Consider the following 18,046-nt stretch of genomic DNA (forward strand, 5'->3'; position numbering starts at 1 on the left):
ACAAAAGAGATGGGGTAGAATGTGGATTTCCTCATTAACGTGAAGTTTGTATATAGCAGTTGTTTTATTTTCTGAACAATCAACAAAAAACTATGTTAAAAAAGCATACCAACAGAGCAAAGGCAACAATAACATGTACTCTCAGAAGCATGTTTCTCAGACACAGGAAGATCTTGCAGACAAGGCAGCAGGGGTGTTATTGGGCATATCGGCTGGGACATGCACAGGCTTGGCATCAGGACATAAAGATCTACCTTGGGTGAGCTGCTCCGGAAAAAGGTATCGTCCATCTGTTGTTACTGCCCTTTCTGTAAAATAACAGTTCAGCCTACTGATCAATAAAAAGTATATAGGAAATACAAGGAAAACCCAGTTTTGGGTGGGGGACAATTGACTGACACAGTTTGACCTTTCTGCTCTTCTAAAATTATTAAAATGGAAAAAAAAATCTTCAACAAACAAAAAAATACAACAGTGTAACAATATTTCATTTTACTCTAATGGATGGACGAAACCACTTACCTCTATCTACAATGAATCTCAGTTTCTGTATGATGGATAAATTTCCATTTACCCTGTAAATGCCATCTATATCCAGCCCTGGTATAGAAACAAAAACAATATGGACGTATTATCAGTTTTATTGTATATGTAAAGAAAGCAGTTTTCTTTTTTCTTTTTTGTAAAATGTTATGTTTGTACCTTTTTCCTCCACTGCTTCTATGCAAAGCCGAACAAACTTAGGGATCGTACTGTGCTCTCGATAACAAAGAGCATCCAACCGGCAGCCAAATACTTGATCTACAGAACACAAGAATGGTTACCAAGTTATAGCAACATGCATGTATACCATGGGAGAATGTTGACTTTTCTTTCACTTTTTTAAATTTCCATAAAGATATTTTGTATACTTCTGATTTTCTAAAATAAAGTTTCCATATTATTAGCAAAATTAAATATTCACATATTAAAAGGTATATAGCTTTTACATCAGACTCTAATTTTCTGAGCAAGACATTGACAACTGAACACATTATAGACAGCCAAGTCATTTTAGTTACATGTGCCCACAGTAAAATTTCAAGGAAAACCGTCATCCTGTTCACCCACACTAAACCCAATACACTGGGTTATAGTGCGGGTGAACAGGAGACTGACGGGGCGTCTCTGACTAACATACGTAACTGGGCGCTGGTCATGTGAGCGCTCAGTAGGCGCAAGCGCTCACGTGACCAGCATCACATGAATATTCAAATTCACCCAGAGGGAAAGAAGCAGAGACCTGAAGAAGGACCCCGCTCCGGGCTGCAGGTACGTATAGGAGTCAGTGACCCCTCATCGATCTCCTGTTCACCCGCACTATAACCCAGTGTATTGGGTTTAGTGTGGGTGAACAGGATGATCGTTTTCCTTTAGGTGATGGGGTTTGTTAGAAACAAAAGAAGACACAGTGATGCTTCCTAGGTACCATCTTATGTTTCAAGAAGAAACTCAAGGACAGACATGTGAGTACATATTCAAAATACTTAAAAGAGTCATGCAAATAGTCTACAACAACCATTAAATTAGAAGGGTTAGTTTCCTAAGGTCTGGCCTGATGCCACTGCAGCAATCAGATGAGGAAACCATAAGGAAGTGGGTAGAATTATGCTTTACCAACCCTTCTTTCATGGTGATCCCCTCTTCCTATGCAACATAGATTAGCCTGATTCGGTCAGGAATAGTTGCTTTATATAATGTATAATATAGCACGTTTATACTATAACACATGGACCAATGACAACAGTCTTTAGCCATTCAGCTCATGTTGACATAATATACTCATACCTGTTGTTACGCCGAGCGCTCCGGGTCCCCGCTCCTCCCCGGAGCGCTCGCTTCACTCTCCCCGCGGCAGCGCTCCGGTCACGTCCTCTGACCCGGGGCGCTGCGATTCCGCTGCCAGCCGGGATGCGATTCGCGATGCGGGTAGCGCCCGCTCGCGATGCGCACCCCGGCTCCCCTACCTGACTCGCTCTCCGTCTGTTCTGTCCCGGCGCGCGCTGCCCCGCTCCCTAGGGCGCGCGCGCGCCGGGTCTCTGCGATTTAAAGGGCCACTGCGCCGCTGATTGGCGCAGTGGTTCCAATTAGTGTGTTCACCTGTGCACTTCCCTATATCACCTCACTTCCCCTGCACTCCCTTGCCGGATCTTGTTGCCTTAGTGCCAGTGAAAGCGTTCCTTGTGTGTTCCTTGCCTGTGTTTCCAGACCTTCTGCCGTTGCCCCTGACTACGATCCTTGCTGCCTGCCCCGACCTTCTGCTACGTCCGACCTTGCTTTTGCCTACTCCCTTGTACCGCGCCTATCTTCAGCAGCCAGAGAGGTGAGCCGTTGCTAGTGGATACGACCTGGTCACTACCGCCGCAGCAAGACCATCCCGCTTTGCGGCGGGCTCTGGTGAAAACCAGTAGTGGCTTAGAACCGGTCCACTAGCACGGTCCACGCCAATCCCTCTCTGGCACAGAGGATCCACTACCTGCCAGCCGGCATCGTGACACCTGTTAACTTCGGTATGGAAGCCATCTTAGTACTCTGAACTAAAAACCTATTGAGATGTGTTTGTTCAGGCCATTCATTTCAAGGCTCAATGTTCTATGTATTCAGAGATGCTCTTTAGCATCATAGGGGGAGATTCACCAAAACCTGTGCAGAGGAAAAGTTGCCCGGTTGTCCATAGCAACCAATCAGATGTCTACTTTCATTTTTCAGAGGCCTTTTCAAGAATGAAAGAAGAAATGTGATTGGTTGCTATGGGCAACTGGTCAGCTTTTTCTCTGCACTGGTTTTGATTAATCTCCCCCATACTCCTTACATATACCTGTTAGCTAAAACCTGCACATTTTCATCCAACTTTTAAGATTAATGAGGTTATCAAGTATATTATTAAAAAAATGATATGGTGCTGGGGGGGTAGGAGGGGGCTAGAAAAAAAAGATACTTACCTTTCCCCAGTCCACCAGCTGACCCAGTTTGGCTCTGTCTGGTCCCCCCATCTTCTTTCTTCTCCCTGATTCGGAGACAAGCTCTTGTTGCAGGACATGTCCACTCAGACACTCACTGGCTGAGAGGGACACTGTTGACTAATCCGGCAGGTCCTGCAACAAGCGTTCGTCTAGAAAGTAGGAAGAAGAAAGAAGAAAAGAAACAGCACTTTCCAAATAAATTCTTTTATTCATGCTTTAGTTTCCTTTTGTACAGATAAAGCTCATGGGAGCACAGTCACGAGGAACGTCAGACCTACATCTAGCAGAAGTCATAAAATACTTTCTTAAGGCTTGAGAAAGTGTCATGTGACTTGAAATAGCTGTAGGTCTGATGCTGCTCGTGACTATGCCACCATGAATTGTATCTAAACAAAACAAAAAACTAATGGATAAAAGAGATCATTTGGTGAGTGTTGTGAAACTTTCTTTTTTTTCTCTTCTGAACAGGATAACTGGTGTATCACTATGTACCATCCTTTATAATCTATGTACTGGTTTAAACTTATAATAATCATTTTTATGAAACACTGGATAACACTTTTAACAAGGTGGCACTGGTGGCTGGATGCCAATATTATTTTGCACATTATTTTCTTTAAATATATGAGCCCTACACGCACATGGAAATTCCAAGAAATTTATGGTTTGTAAGATATTTCATCTGCTGCCATGATTTTATGTTCAGAGTCACTCAGATCAAATTTGTCTACCGCGTTCTGACAACATCTGTAATGAGTTTAGGCCACATTATACACATTTTCTCTCTATTGGTTTCACTCCTACTTTTGCCTGAAAATACTGACCAAATAGTTGCCAAAATACTACATGTCAACCCAACCTTATATCTACTGAACTGAACATTTTTTAACTTACCTTTAATAAGACCTTTCTCTTGTAAGGTCTGGAGGGGAGGCCTCTTTTGTAACATCTTCTTTAACCTATGCTTTACTTTCTTTCTATCCACACTTCCAACATTATTGCTCACCCAGGACACTATATAGAAAAAAATCAGGAAAACAGGATTATTGTAATAATGAAAACTGCTCAGATTTTACCATACACCAGATATGGAAAACATCATCACCCCACAGTGCAAAGTACTTTGGGGTAGGGTCACACAGCACATATGCATCGCATTTGACGCTAAAAGAAATCTGCCAGGCAGATATGCTGCATATGCGCTAGAAGCGGACACACAGGGTTTTCCCTTCCACAGCCCTGTGTGTGCAGTGAGGATTGGAGGAAGGACATGCATCACGGTTAGGTTGGCCCACCTCCAAACCTCCCTGCACACACAGGGCTGAGTCTATGCGCCTATGTGTGACCCTACTCTTTGTGAAGTTAGGATGCTGGTCTCATTATGGTTCAAGTTTTATAGTTTTATGATGCTATTGGTTAGTTGGAATTGTTTTCTTTATGACATGTAGGCATCAGTCATGGGCTCTACTTCGATCTTGATATCTATGTATATAATTTTTCATTGAATGCTTTGCCATTTTCTTATATTGTTATAGACATAAAATGTGCATTGTGTGTACTCAAGGGTACTATTTCATGTTACCATTTAGATGCCATGTTATTACGTAATGCTTTGTATTCGGTATCTGCCATTTGGATTTGATTGATGCATATCTATATATAAAACTCAATGTGTGTGTATATGTTCCAGCATCGCGTTCAAAGATATTAACATGAAACTTGGTACACATGTTACTTATATATCAACAACAAACGTAGGATAGGTAAATGAACCCTTACCCACCCCCATTTGCGTCGGTCAGGGTTTTTGTTTAAAGTCCAATGCAAATCTATAGGAAATGTATGTTCCAGCATAACTTCTGTATGACTGGAGGTATTTCGATAATACTTGGTCACATGTTACTTATATGTCAAATAAAAATATAGGATAGTGATATTACCCTAACCTACCCCATGCAAGTGTATAGGACTTCTGGTGTCTTACTCCACAAGCTCCGCTCTGCATCTCCTGATGAATGTGTCAGTCTGGCTGGTAAACCACACCCTCCCTGCATTCCATGCCCCATCTTGAAAATACACGTCCACCCTTTAAGCCACACCCCTTTAATTTTCAGCTTACAATATCTTTTCCACAACGCATCCCTACCTGAAGACGGGATATGAGGATTAGAAATGAGGATTAGATATGGGGACGGAATATGAGGATGGGATATCGGGATTGGATATAAGGACAGGATATAAGGATGGGATATGGGGACGGGACATGGGGTTGGGACATGGGGACGGGAAACAGGGAAGAGATATGAGATCTGGATTTGAGGTCGGATATGCGTACGGGATATGGGGACGGGATATAAGGACATGATATGAGGTTGGGATATAGGGACATGATGTGGGGACGTGATATGAGGACAGGATATGGGAATGGGATATAAGGACGGGATATGAGGAGGGGGTTTCGGTCAGGATATGTGGAAGGGATATGGGGTCAGGATTTGAGGACGGGATATGAGGACAAAAGTTTTCTCCTTTGTTGCTTTTTCTCCCCCACAAGGACATGGTAGGAAAAACCAGGCAGTGCCAGGTACTCAGCTAGTTATGAATAAAAAAATAATAAAATCTAGGATTCATTTGTTAATTTTCTTCTCAATATTAAAGTCTGCCAAAAGTTGCCTTTGAGTGATATTCCTTCATTACTGCATTGTACTTTTCATGATGAAAAAAAAAATTTCCCTAGGTTTTTATTACGCATTTTGCTCTGTTTCTCTTCTGCAGCCTGCATGTTTCCACATATAATGCTGGCTAGTTTGTCCTGTTCAGAGTGAAATCCATCCATCCAATCCAATCCGATGAGCTGTCTTATGATTCGGTATAACTCTTTTTCTCTCATTTCCTGAACAAACTTCTGAGCTGATTTATGACCACATTAAAAGTCTACTTAGATATGCTCATAAATTATCTTAGATGATTGTTCAGGAAAGAAAAGATGAGCTGGAGACCAAACGAAGTCAGCTTGATGGATTTCCCTCTGAACAGGACAGAGCAGCCTGCATTATGTGTGAAAACATACAGGCTGCAGAGGAGAAACAGATCAAATTATATAAAAACATATGGAAAAAAAAAATTATTTGCATTAATAGGTTCCCATACCCTTTTTGGTTCTACACCAGGGCTAGGCTAAATTCCATTTGCTTAAAAAAAAAAAAAAAGATCTGCACAGCTTACATGAGAACATCCGGTGATCTTTCGTCTTTAAAGGACTGTCCTCTTCACCACCACTCCCATCCAGAATCTCCATACTTCCTGCTCTCCTCAAAATTATATCCTCCAATGGATTTTCCCGTTCCTACATAAAGAAAAAGTTAATAATTTAGACCGCAGTCTGTCCGGCTTCTCCCAGAGAAACCTACCAGTATATTAAGTTTACAACATTTCACTTAATAAGTCCAGTATTGATAATTACACTATCTTACTGTAACAATATTCATCCATATAGTTACAGTATATCCTAAAAAATGCTCGAACTTTGTAACTGACTCTGAAGCCTTGACCACAAACACTTCACCAATAGATCAGCAAAAACTCATTCCGAACACTACGCAAAATACATTGGAAAATCTGTTCAAATATTTGTCATTATGATATAACTTGAGAAACCTGTAAGTAACCAATGTAATATCGTTATTTGTATTGATTTCTAAAGTTGAAGAAGTAAAATGTATCTTTACAGTTTAGACTATAACTTCACATGGCTATTGTATAATGTATATAGCATTGCATCATTATAATCCCAATTTTTTTTTAACTATGTCACATAAATAGTTAAAAAAAAAAAATCAATAGACTTCAGTTCTTAAAGAAAGTCACTAATCTCACTTGTAGGGAGAAGTTTGAGTTAACAGCCTATAAAGTAGAATAAGTCATTACTGTATAATCATGCCTAAGAGAACAGTCGTATTATCTGTATAAATATATGATCTAAAAATAAACCAGAACAATTAGATAAGGCGCATATTTAATATATGCACATGTAATAAGCTATTGACTATGTAACTTACCAGCCTCTCAATAATTCTTTGCAGGGCATCATACCACTCCTGGACAACACCCTCCTTGTCAGACTGCAGAAGAAACTCATTGCCCGTTACCATGCGGAGCTGCAGAGGGCACAGATCATGAAGTTGGGTTAAAGCCAGTTTATAAAAAAAATCAATTCCTGTAGTGCATGACCACCAAACACTCAAGAGACAGGAGAGTACTCTATTAAGCAGAGCAGTCAGGATGCAAGTATCACAAAATCCATTACAATAAGCATGCAAGGTACTAAGAGTTAGCCATAGCTAAACAATATGCCGTCGTAGGTATTTTCTATGTTTGATATGCACATAGTTTTCATTTTTGGTCTGGGCAACCCACTAGCAAACTGTATAAACTATTAGGGCATCATGAGTGTATAGATGGCTATCCCCCATTCAGAACCTCTATTTTTTAGCAAAAACATACAGAGACTTTCAAGGATAGGCCATCAATATGTTAAAACAACATCGATAACATTGAAAAGTTGGTCTCCAAAGCCTTAAAGGGGTACTCCGCCCCTAGACATCTTATCCCCTATCCAAAGGATAGGGGATAAGATGTTAGATCGCCGGGGTCCCGCTGCTGGGGACCCCGGGGATCGCTGCTGCAGCACCCCGCTATCATTACTGCGCAGAGCGAGATCGCTCTGCACGTAATGACGGGCAATACAGGGCCGGAGCATCGTTACGTCACGGCTCCGCCCCTCGTGATATCACGGCCCGCCCCCGTCAATACAAGTCTATGGGAGGGGGCATGGCGGTCGTCACGCCCCCTGCCATAGACTTGCATTAAGGGGACGGGCCGTGATGTCATGAGGGGCGGAGCCATGATGGCACGCTGCTCCAGCCCCTGTATCACCCATCATTACGCACAGAGCGAACTCGCTCTGCGCAGTAATGATGGCGGGGTGCCGCAGCAGCAATCCCCGGGGTCCCCAGCAGCGGGACCGCGGCGATCTAACATCTTATCCCCTTTCCTTAGATAGGGGATAAGATGCCAGGGGCGGAGTACCCCTTTAATGTTTTTAGGATACTCCAGGCTCTGTGGTTAACATTGTGATCTTGCAGTGCTGGGGTCCCAGGTTCAAATCGAACCAAGGACATCTGCATAGAGTTTGCAGGTTCTACATGTTTTTGCATGGGTTTTTGCCAGGTACCCCAATTCCAAAACAATACAGACAGGTTCATTTGGGATTTAGAGTTTTAGCAGTATGAAAAAGAAGTATTTGAAATTATTATTATTAGTTATATACAGGATCAGATCAGATGGTGCTCTTTTAAGCGACACCTTAAAAAAATTTTATGACGACTGCCACTGGTTTAGTTTTTCAAATTCTCAGCCATCAGCTGTAAATGTTGAAGAATGATACATCTAGAATCCCCCTAATGGCATATGGATAAGAGATTTTATTGCACTGCATGCACGTACCTTTTTATATACTTTATATTAATAAGATACCAGTTATATGGCAAATCTAAATATCGAATCAGACATAAGACAGGAGACTTTTCATTTTCAGTAGCAGACCTCCTTCTATAAGGATGCTTATGGCTCATTCTTGTAGAATGACAATCTCCGTTTTGTTGCTCTTTCTAGTTACTTACATGAATGACATTCTTTTTGCTAGACATGTCTTGAGCCCAGTCTATGCTGGCGCCTCGGAGGTCCATGCTGCTCTCAGGCTTACTATTAGATGGTTTCTGAAACAATGAAGACACTTAAAGATGAGGTGATATCATTACCAAAGTTAACAAATAGCATATTGTCTTTACAACTTTTATAACTCTATTTTCATTTGTCTTTGACAACTCAGCAGCTTTATGTAGTAAGGCTTACCATTACAAACTTGTAGACAATATTCATATATGACAGTAGGCTATGATAACTGTCTCACTATATCCCAAAAGTATTTGAGATGCACTGGCCCAAACTGAGACTAGACAGCCTAAAATGTGCCAAAATGATCCCAGTGGGTCAGGCTGTGTGATATATTTGGCACACTGCCTAGTCTAAGTTTAGACATTATTTAGCTTACTTTACACCACAATTTTGGTGCAGCTTTTAGCACATTGGGGGGGGGGGGGATAATTTACACGTGCGTAACTTACAATGGTCTTAACTAAACTTTTTCTGCTGTACATCTTGGCAAATTTATTAAGGGTCGCCGACCTCTTAATAAGTGATGGGGCTGTACACCTCAGAGGGAAATCTATGCCAGCTCTGAGCTGATGTAGATCTCCACTGTATATTTGCCAGCTCCATAGCGTGCAGCGTAAAAAATCTAGTGCGCCACTGCTGCCATTTCCACCATGACATCACAGACTTTTTGAAAAGTGATGAGCGGGGCAAAAATTAGAAAATTTTGCAACTTTTTAGCACCAAAAATTTTGCATAAATTCTTTGATAAATTCCCCCACCGAGTCATACACAAGACAAGCCCCTTTCCTGCAATCCAACACCTAACTGAGCAAGGCGCAAAAATGTGTCTAAGATGCTTTTGTCTTAGATTCAATTATAGCTGGAGATCAGACTGGAGACCATGTGGGCAATGAAGAAGCCTTCACAAGAGAACATCACACTGGTCCTACTCCTGGGATTATGGTGTGGAGTGGCAAAATGTATGGTAGCTGGACCCCTGTAGTCTTTATTCCAAATACACTTACTGCCCAGTGTTACATTGATTTGGTCATTCAATCAGTGGTACAGGAGCCATTTTTTAACATGACAACACCAGGCCACCTGTTGATCACGCTACTGTACACAGCCTGTGTGACCTAAACATGCTACCATGGCCTACAGTGTCTCAGGACTTGTCTCCCATCAAGCATATCTAGGATGCCATTGGTTGGCAATTGCAAAGGGAGCTGCCAGCAGTGTATCTTAAAGATTCAAGTGCCCAGGTGCATTGAGTGTGGCAGAAAATTTCATAGACAGCCATTAAAGGGGTACTTTTTTAAATCAACTGGTGCCAGAAAGTTAAACAGATTTGTAAATTATTTCTATTAAAAAATATTAATCCTTCCAGGAAGTTCTTTTCTTTTTTAATTTACTTTCTGTCTGACCACAGTGCTTTCTACTGACACCTCTGTCCATGTCAGGAACTGTCCAGAGCAGAATAGGTTTGCTATGGGGATTTGCTTCTACTGTGGACAATTCCTAAAATGGACAGAGGCGTCAGCAGAGAGCACTATGGTCAGACAGAAAAGAAATTCAAAAAGAAAAGAACCTTTCTGTGGAGCATATAACAGTTGATATATATGGAAGGATTAAGGTTTTTAAATAGAAGTAATTTACAAATCTGTTTAACTTTCTGGCACCAGTTGATTTAGAAAAAAAATGTTTTCCAGTGGAGTGCCCCTTTAATAACCTCTTTAATAACATGCCAGGGCATGTAAGTGAGTGTGTTTCTGCATGTGGCGCTCATACTTGGTATTGAATAAATTAAGATGTTTTTAATATTTTGTTACAAAAATGTTTTTGCATTTATTATTAACATTATTAATCCTGTGATTTTCATAATTCCATGATTCTCCTTCTTTGTGTTGGAACTTCAATGTTGAGGAGTGTACATAGAAAAAAAAAAAAAAAACAGTAGATAAACATATTGGAAACAAGACTTACCCAACCTGATGGGGCCTGAACTTTTGGGTCCTTATAAAATACTAAGCTGTTTCCAGTCAAAACTACTAAAGACGTAGTCCAATTTTTTCTGAAATCGAAAAAGAGAACTAAAAAGTTCTGCAAATTATCAAGAAATCAAACTATAACATTATTCTGAAAGGATCCTAATTTTCCCTAATTTTCTATACTATCATTAGAAAAAACTTTTGAAATGTCACAGAGACAGGTCAAAAGTTTTGACCAGTTAAATGTACAACCCCCATAGATCTTTAGAATGAGCCAGGAGAAGCGTGCGGTTCAGCATTTCATTCCCCGACTCACTGCCTTTTCTTTCCTCCAGCACGAGATGAGCTCCATTCTAAGTCTTCTGCGCTAAACCTTTTACTTCTCCTGGCTCATTCTAAAGATTTATGGGGGTTTCAACACTCTGAACTCATGCTTCTGTAATGCCGTATATACTCGAGTATAAGCCGAGTTTTTCAGCACGATTCAGCCGATGGCTGTCCAGGCATGCTGGGAGTTGTAGTTTTGCAACATCTGGAGGTCTGCAGGTTGAAGACCACTGAAAGGGATTGACAGGCGGTGATGATGAAGGGGGGGGGTGATGACGGGGGGGATGATGATGAGGGGGATGATGACAAGGGGGATGATGACAAGGGTGATGATGATGGGGGTCTGGATGATGACGAGGGTGATGATGACGGGGGTGTTGATGACGGGGTGTGGATGATGACGAGGGTGATGATGACGGGGGTCTGGATGATGACAGGGGGGATGATGACATGGGGGGGATGATGACATGGGGGGGGATGATGACATGGGGGGATGATGTATTTCCAACCCTAGGCTTATAGTTGAGTCAACAACTTTTTTTTCTGGGTTTTTGTGGGGAAATTAGGGGCCTTGTCTCATATTCGGGTCTGCTTATACTCGAGTATATACGGTAAGTCAAAAGTGCCCTGTAAAATGCAACGGTGAACCTCTAAACACTCAGACCCTGACTGATAAAGCTTTTCATATGTCTCTGCAACATGATAAAAGTTTTTTCTGATCACCCTATACAATGCATAGGGGTGAACACCACTGAGAAAATCCACTATATTTCCACACAATGGGGAAGATTCTCAAGAGCTATCAAAAAGCTGCTGTGAAATTTTTTATGTAAACTGGACTCAAACAAAAAATATCATGTAAAGAAAACAATATTCGTGGACATGCCCACTTTTACAAAACTGATGTGAACAGTGTAAACCCCGGCACAAAGCTCTTTGAAAATTTTAGCGCCAAATTCTTTGAGAATCTCCCCCAATGTTACAGGCTAAAAACACACAATTTTTATGCTAGGTATGGATGTGGTTTAGTAGTAACCTGAATGTACTACAAATGTGTTGCAATATACAACTAGATTTATATGTTCAATAAATTAATAATTTATCTGTCTCCCCAAATACCTAATCCATGAAAAAGTACAGAAGAAAATTCAAATGCTTAAAGGGTTACTCCGCTCCTCAGCGTCTGGAAAGCTCGTTATGTCATGTCCCGCCCCGTGACGTCACTCTACTGTCCAACACACTGAAGATGGGTACTTTAAGGATAGGGTTACAATGAAATTTTTTATTGCATTACTGATTTATTATAACTATTGACTTGTGGCTGTAGTTCACATGAATACACGAAGTTGCATACAATCTCGTGGACTATTTCTCACTCCATAGTTAAAAATGTCAGCATGGCCCAGGTCTAAACCTGATTTCACACTCCAGCTATGAGTGCATGTTTACTGTATGAGACAGGATAGATCCCAGCGTATGCATTAAACCCATAGACCACCATTACCTTGCAGAGGCCAAAAATGTGTCATTTTGGTGGTATCCATCTGGGTATGCTGGATGAAATTCCACAGATTCCTCCCCATTTTTTTAAGCAGTTAAAAAATGTTTAGCTTGTAGTATTTTTTTTTTTCCATGAGAACTTTTGTACGATGGAAGCGGCAGGTATGTGTCCGGGGGTATCTCAATGTATACCTTTACCAGACACTGCAAGACACACTGTGGAATCAACCTAATAGGCTGTCTTAAGTTAGAAAAAAATGATCTGTTCTATTCCAGGACCAAGGGCGAATGACCAGGGAGTCAGGAGTTTGTCTGGCGCAGAGAGGAACCATCAGACAGCCAGGTAAAATCAATGGATTTATTAGATGCAACGCGTTTCGCTGCGCATGCGCAGCGAAACGCGTTGCATCTAATAAATCCATTGATTTTACCTGGCTGTCTGATGGTTCCTCTCTGCGCCAGACAAACTCCTGACTCCCTGGTCATTCGCCTTTGATTTCATACCTATCCAGGAGGGCTGCAGTGGACCTGCCTTCATATCTTTTCTGCTTCTAACCTTGTTGTGTGTGGGCGCACAACCAACTTTGGTAAGCGGCTTGGGAATTACCTTCCCCTACCCCCACCTGCAAGATCTACTGATCCCGCACATGAGGCGCCTTCCTTCCTTTCTCTAGATTCCAGGACCAAGGCTATTCTTGTTTATTGGTTGTTTCTGGTGCCACTAGAGGGAACTCACTGCATAGGAATTGAGTTTGAAAGGAAGCTGTATAAAGCCATACACAGCATTAATATAGTAATTATATTGTGTTACTCGTGTCTGTATGAAGTGATCAAGAGATAGAGGAAAAAACTGAGTTCCAAACCATATTAAATAAAATTAAATAATAGGCAACCTTTCCTGCTAAAGGCCCAACCTTTAACTCCTTCACCACATCAACAACTGTGACCTGTTGAGACATGGTCTCCTCATGACCACTAAAGGTGTCCTGTGGTATTTGGTACCAAGGTACCAATTAGCAGCAGTCCTTGTATGTCCTGTAAGTTGTAAAGTGCAGCCTCTATGTATTGGACTTTTTTTTCAGCACATCCCACAGACACTGGATCAGATTGAAATCTGGGGAATTTGGTGGCCATATCAACACCCTGAACTCTTTGTCCTGTTCTTCAAACCATTCCTGAACAATTTATGCAGTGTGGCTGGATACATTATCCTGTAGATACATTATCCTATAGAGACCACAGCAATTAGGGAATATTACTGTGTACTTGGTCTGTAAAAATGTTAAGCTGTATATTATGTGATATCCCCACAAGTGCCAGGATGCATTTGGTGGGGATATTGGAGATATTGCCTGAACACTAGATATATGCTGCACGCACACTGGCCATTCACGATTTAAATGAAAATGTGATTCATCAGACCAGGCCACATTCTTTCATAGCTCTATGGTCCATTTCTGAGACATATATGCCCATTGTAGGCAATTGTGTTAGTGGACAGAAGTCAACATGAACTCTCTGCCTGGTCTGAAGCTAAGCATTGATGAACCAAAAGTTCTGACACCTTTTTGTCACAGACAGAATTAAAGGACAACTGCAGCGTAATTACACTTATCCCCTATCTTGTGGATAAGGGATACGTGTTTGATTGCAGGGGGGTCCGACCGTTGGGACCCCCTGCGATCTCCTGAATGGGGCCCTGCATTAGCACTCAGTGAGAGCGGCAATGTGCGTAGCGTCGACCTCGAGAGGTCGACGGTTACGCCCCATCCCCGCCCCTTCCGGGAATGCTGCCTCCCCACCTCTCCCATTAAACTACATGGAGGAGGCGTGTCGGTCGGCATGCCTCCTGCACGCGAGAGCTGTGGCTCCGTGCAGGAGATTGAGGGGGTTCCAGCCTTCGGGCCCCCTGTGATCAAACACTTATCGCCCTATCCTGCGGATAGGGGATACGTTTTTTTCGGCCACAGATGGCCTTTAACTTCTTCAATAGCGCTTTTGTGGCATTGGACCTTACAGGCTTTGCTCCTCACATGCTTTAATGTACCTTAGGCACCCATTACCCTGGTACGAGTTCACTGGTTGCCCTTCTAAGGACTTTGATAGGTACTCACCACTGCATATTGTGAACACTCTGCAAGACCTGCTGTTTTATAGGTACTCAGACCCATTTGTCTAGACATCACAATTTGGCCTTTGTCAAAGCCCCTCAGATACTTACTCTTGTCCATTATTCGTGTTTTCAATATCAACTATGCATCAATATCAACTCCTGTATTACCATAGACCACCAGAGATACTAGATATTAATCCCTAAACCAATCTTGATCAGCAGGAGTATACCAAGAATAAAATTTTTCCCTAAACAACCTTATGTTTACCTTGGAAACGTCTCTATATGTTTTCCATCTCCAGCACTTGGAAACTCTATTAAGTATCATTGTGTTACTAACACTGCAGTTCAGCTTTATTTGTTTGAATGCCACTGAGCTGCAATCCCCAACACACTCCGTAGCACAAGAGTGGAGCTTTTTCGAGGGGAAAAAAACATGACTCCTTTTTTCTAAAATTAGATAACCCCTTTAACTGAACCCAGGTTTCATTTCTAAATACACTCACTGTCACATAAAATTGTTACAACAAGTATCTATGGGCACAATAAAGAGCAACAGGAAATAACTGATCGGAAAAAGTCATTGAGCATAGAACGGTCCTGTGATGTGTAACTTACTTCAGCTTCCTTCCACCTTCTGCTATCTTGGTCTTGTTTAGCTGGCCTGCTTTTTCAACCTCCTAGACAAGAAAAACAAACAAAAGAAGGAAAACCAAGTTATAGCCACAAAACAGAACTGACTATAAAAACGTCATTGTGCTTTTGAGAATTTGCACTTGTACCCCCTACAGGTATGTGGTTTATATAACAAAGTGAAATGTATTCTTCCTTACTATAAAATGGGGAAATGTATCAATGCTTTTACCAGAAAACTTGAGTTAAATGTCACAAATTGTTAAGTAACGTTCTTAATTTTTGTGCAAAACACAGGGAAGTCACAATTTTTTAATGCAAATGAGCAAAATTTCTCCTCAAAACCTACACAAAAAAACATTGATAAATTCCCCCTGTATCTAAAATTAAGATTTATGCTAATATGGTTATGACACAGGGTTATAACATTAGAAGATTCCTCCCTGTTATAAAATGAGTAGTGATGAGCGGCATTGCCCATATTCGAATTCGCGATATTTCGCGAATATATAGACGAATATTCATCCTATATTCGTGAATTTCACATATTCGTTATATTTGCATATCCGTGTATTGGAGGAACAAAACAGTGAGGGGGTGGGCAACTTTACTATTGGTTGCTGGGGATGTTGTTGATAACCTCTGACAAGTGTATTTGCATCATTCTAATTGGCCCACAAGTGAAAAGAAGAAATATGCGAATATGCACATATGCGGAAAAAAAGCAAATAAATTCGCAATTTCGAATATATAGAGAATATATTTGCAATATTCGCGAATTTGCGATAAAAATTTGAAATGCAAATATTCGCGCCCAACACAAAAAATGAGAAGAAATCCGGTCATACTGGCATACCATAAAATGATACTGGCACTGACACAATGCTGCTTCCTGCTCCTGCAGGACTAAACCATAGCTTGCTGCATATGAGTCAAGTGACTAAAAACTAGTCAAAAACATAATATTGTCACCATATACAACACATTGCCACATTTCTTTCGGTCAATCATATTTATTACGAATAACAATTATTATAAACGATTGTTAAACCGTTAACAGAAATGAATAGATTTTTTGGGCTACATTCACACTTTTCCTCAGAGAATTCTTTTTGTAACGCAAGCAGATTTTGCCCAAATTCCGGACTCTGCTGGAAAAAAATCAACCTGTTCATTCTTGCAGTGGAATGCTCTCAGACATGCATTGCCGTCAATGGAGACAGCGCATGTCTGAGCGCACCGTGCACAGAATGTCTGCCCAGAAGTTTTATGGGCAGATATTCTACCATCTGAATGGGCATCTGAATGGGAATTACTTTATTTACCGTATTTTTCGTCCTATAGGACGCAAAATTTAAAAAAAATTAAGATTTTGAACCCAATAGTGGTCTTCAACCTGCGGACCTCCAGATGTTGCGAAACTACAACTCCCAGCATGCCCGGACAGCCGTTGGCTGTCCGGGCATGCTGGGAGTTGTAGTTTTGCAACATCTGGAGGTCCGCAGATTGAAGACCACTGCATAGGAGGTAATACTCACGTGTCCCTGCCGCTCCGGACCCGTCACCGCTGTCCTGGATGTCGCTCCATCGCTGTCGCCGTGTCCCCGTCGCTCCGGAACGTCTCTGCTGCTGGCCGGGTATCCTCGCTCTCCTCGCCGCCATCACGTCGTTACGCGCGCCGACGCACGTACGCGACGACGTGATGACGAGGAAGGAGAGCGCCGGCCATACAGGGGATCCCTGAACGGAGAAGACACCGAGGAGGCAGGTAAGGTCCCTCCCGGTGTCCTGTAAGCACTAACCCGGCTATTCAGTCTGGCTGTTTGGGACCGCCGCGGTGAAATCGTGGCGGTCCCGAACAGCCCGACTGAACAGCCGGGTTAGTGTCACTTTCCCTTCAGACGCGGCGGTCTGAAGGGTTAATACAGGGCATCACCGCGATCGGTGATGTCCTGTATTAGCCGCGGGTCCCGGCCATTGATGGCCGCAGGGACCGCCGTGATAGGGGTGTATTCGCCGTATAAGACGCACAGACTTTTTCCCCCCAGTTTTGGGGAAGAAAAAGTGCATCTTATATGGCGAAAAATACGTTATTTATTTAAAGTTAAAGATTAAAGTTTTACTGTAATCTTTAAAGTGTTACTGTCAGTTTAAGATCATTCGACATGTCACAGAGGCATGTCAAAAGTTTTAATGAGTTGAGGTCTGGGTGTTCAGACCCCCACGATTGCTAGGGCAAGCCAGGAGAAGCAGTTGCTGAGTGCTTCTTTCCCTGATTCGCAACTCATTGTAGGAGATGGTCTCCATAGAGTTACTACAGAATCCTGCAATAAGATGGGGAGAGCATTGAGCCAGTGATGTGTCTCTGTGACATGTCAAATGTTTTTCAATTGTGTAACCGCTACTATTTACACAAATATAAGGATAGTTTGCTCAAGTACATTTTCAAAGTTGCTTAGTTTTTAAAGGGGTACTCCGGTGCTTAGACATCTTATCCCCTATCCTTAATTATGTAAATTAAAGGGGTTCCCCGGTGCCCGATTTCGGGAGTCCCGCTGCTGGGGACCCCCGTGATCTTGCACCCCGTTTGTAATTAGTCCCCGGAGCGTGTTCGCATGTGACGTCACGCCTCCACCCCCGTGTCACGTCACGCTCCGCCCCTCAATGCAAGCCTATGGGAGGGGGCATGATAGCTGTCACGCCCCCTCCCATAGACTTGCATTGAGGGGCGGAGCATTATGTCACACGGGGGCGGAGGCGTGACGTCA

The 18,046-nt window shown here is 42.1% G+C and overlaps 1 protein-coding gene across 9 annotated transcripts in view; it reads right to left on the reverse strand.

Moving 5' to 3' along the window:
• The window catches only part of ARHGAP9 (Rho GTPase activating protein 9), a 166,007-nt gene that overhangs the window by 32,711 nt on the left and 115,250 nt on the right, over window positions 1–18,046 (reverse strand). For 8 of the 9 annotated variants that reach the window (XM_056562545.1, XM_056562542.1, XM_056562544.1 and 5 more), the window contains 9 exons: window positions 15,264–15,325; window positions 10,701–10,788; window positions 8,684–8,779; window positions 7,061–7,159; window positions 6,228–6,348; window positions 3,897–4,016; window positions 703–801; window positions 523–600; window positions 255–308 (listed from right to left, as the gene is read on the reverse strand). In XM_056562545.1, the coding sequence (XP_056418520.1) occupies window positions 255–308; window positions 523–600; window positions 703–801; window positions 3,897–4,016; window positions 6,228–6,348; window positions 7,061–7,159; window positions 8,684–8,779; window positions 10,701–10,788; window positions 15,264–15,325 (817 nt within the window). The remainder of the gene's footprint in view (window positions 1–254; window positions 309–522; window positions 601–702; window positions 802–3,896; window positions 4,017–6,227; window positions 6,349–7,060; window positions 7,160–8,683; window positions 8,780–10,700; window positions 10,789–15,263; window positions 15,326–18,046) is intronic. The other variant, XM_056562546.1, reaches the window with a different exon arrangement.

Source organism: Hyla sarda, chromosome 2 (genome assembly GCF_029499605.1).
Source record: "Hyla sarda isolate aHylSar1 chromosome 2, aHylSar1.hap1, whole genome shotgun sequence".
NCBI lineage: Eukaryota > Metazoa > Chordata > Amphibia > Anura > Hylidae > Hyla > Hyla sarda.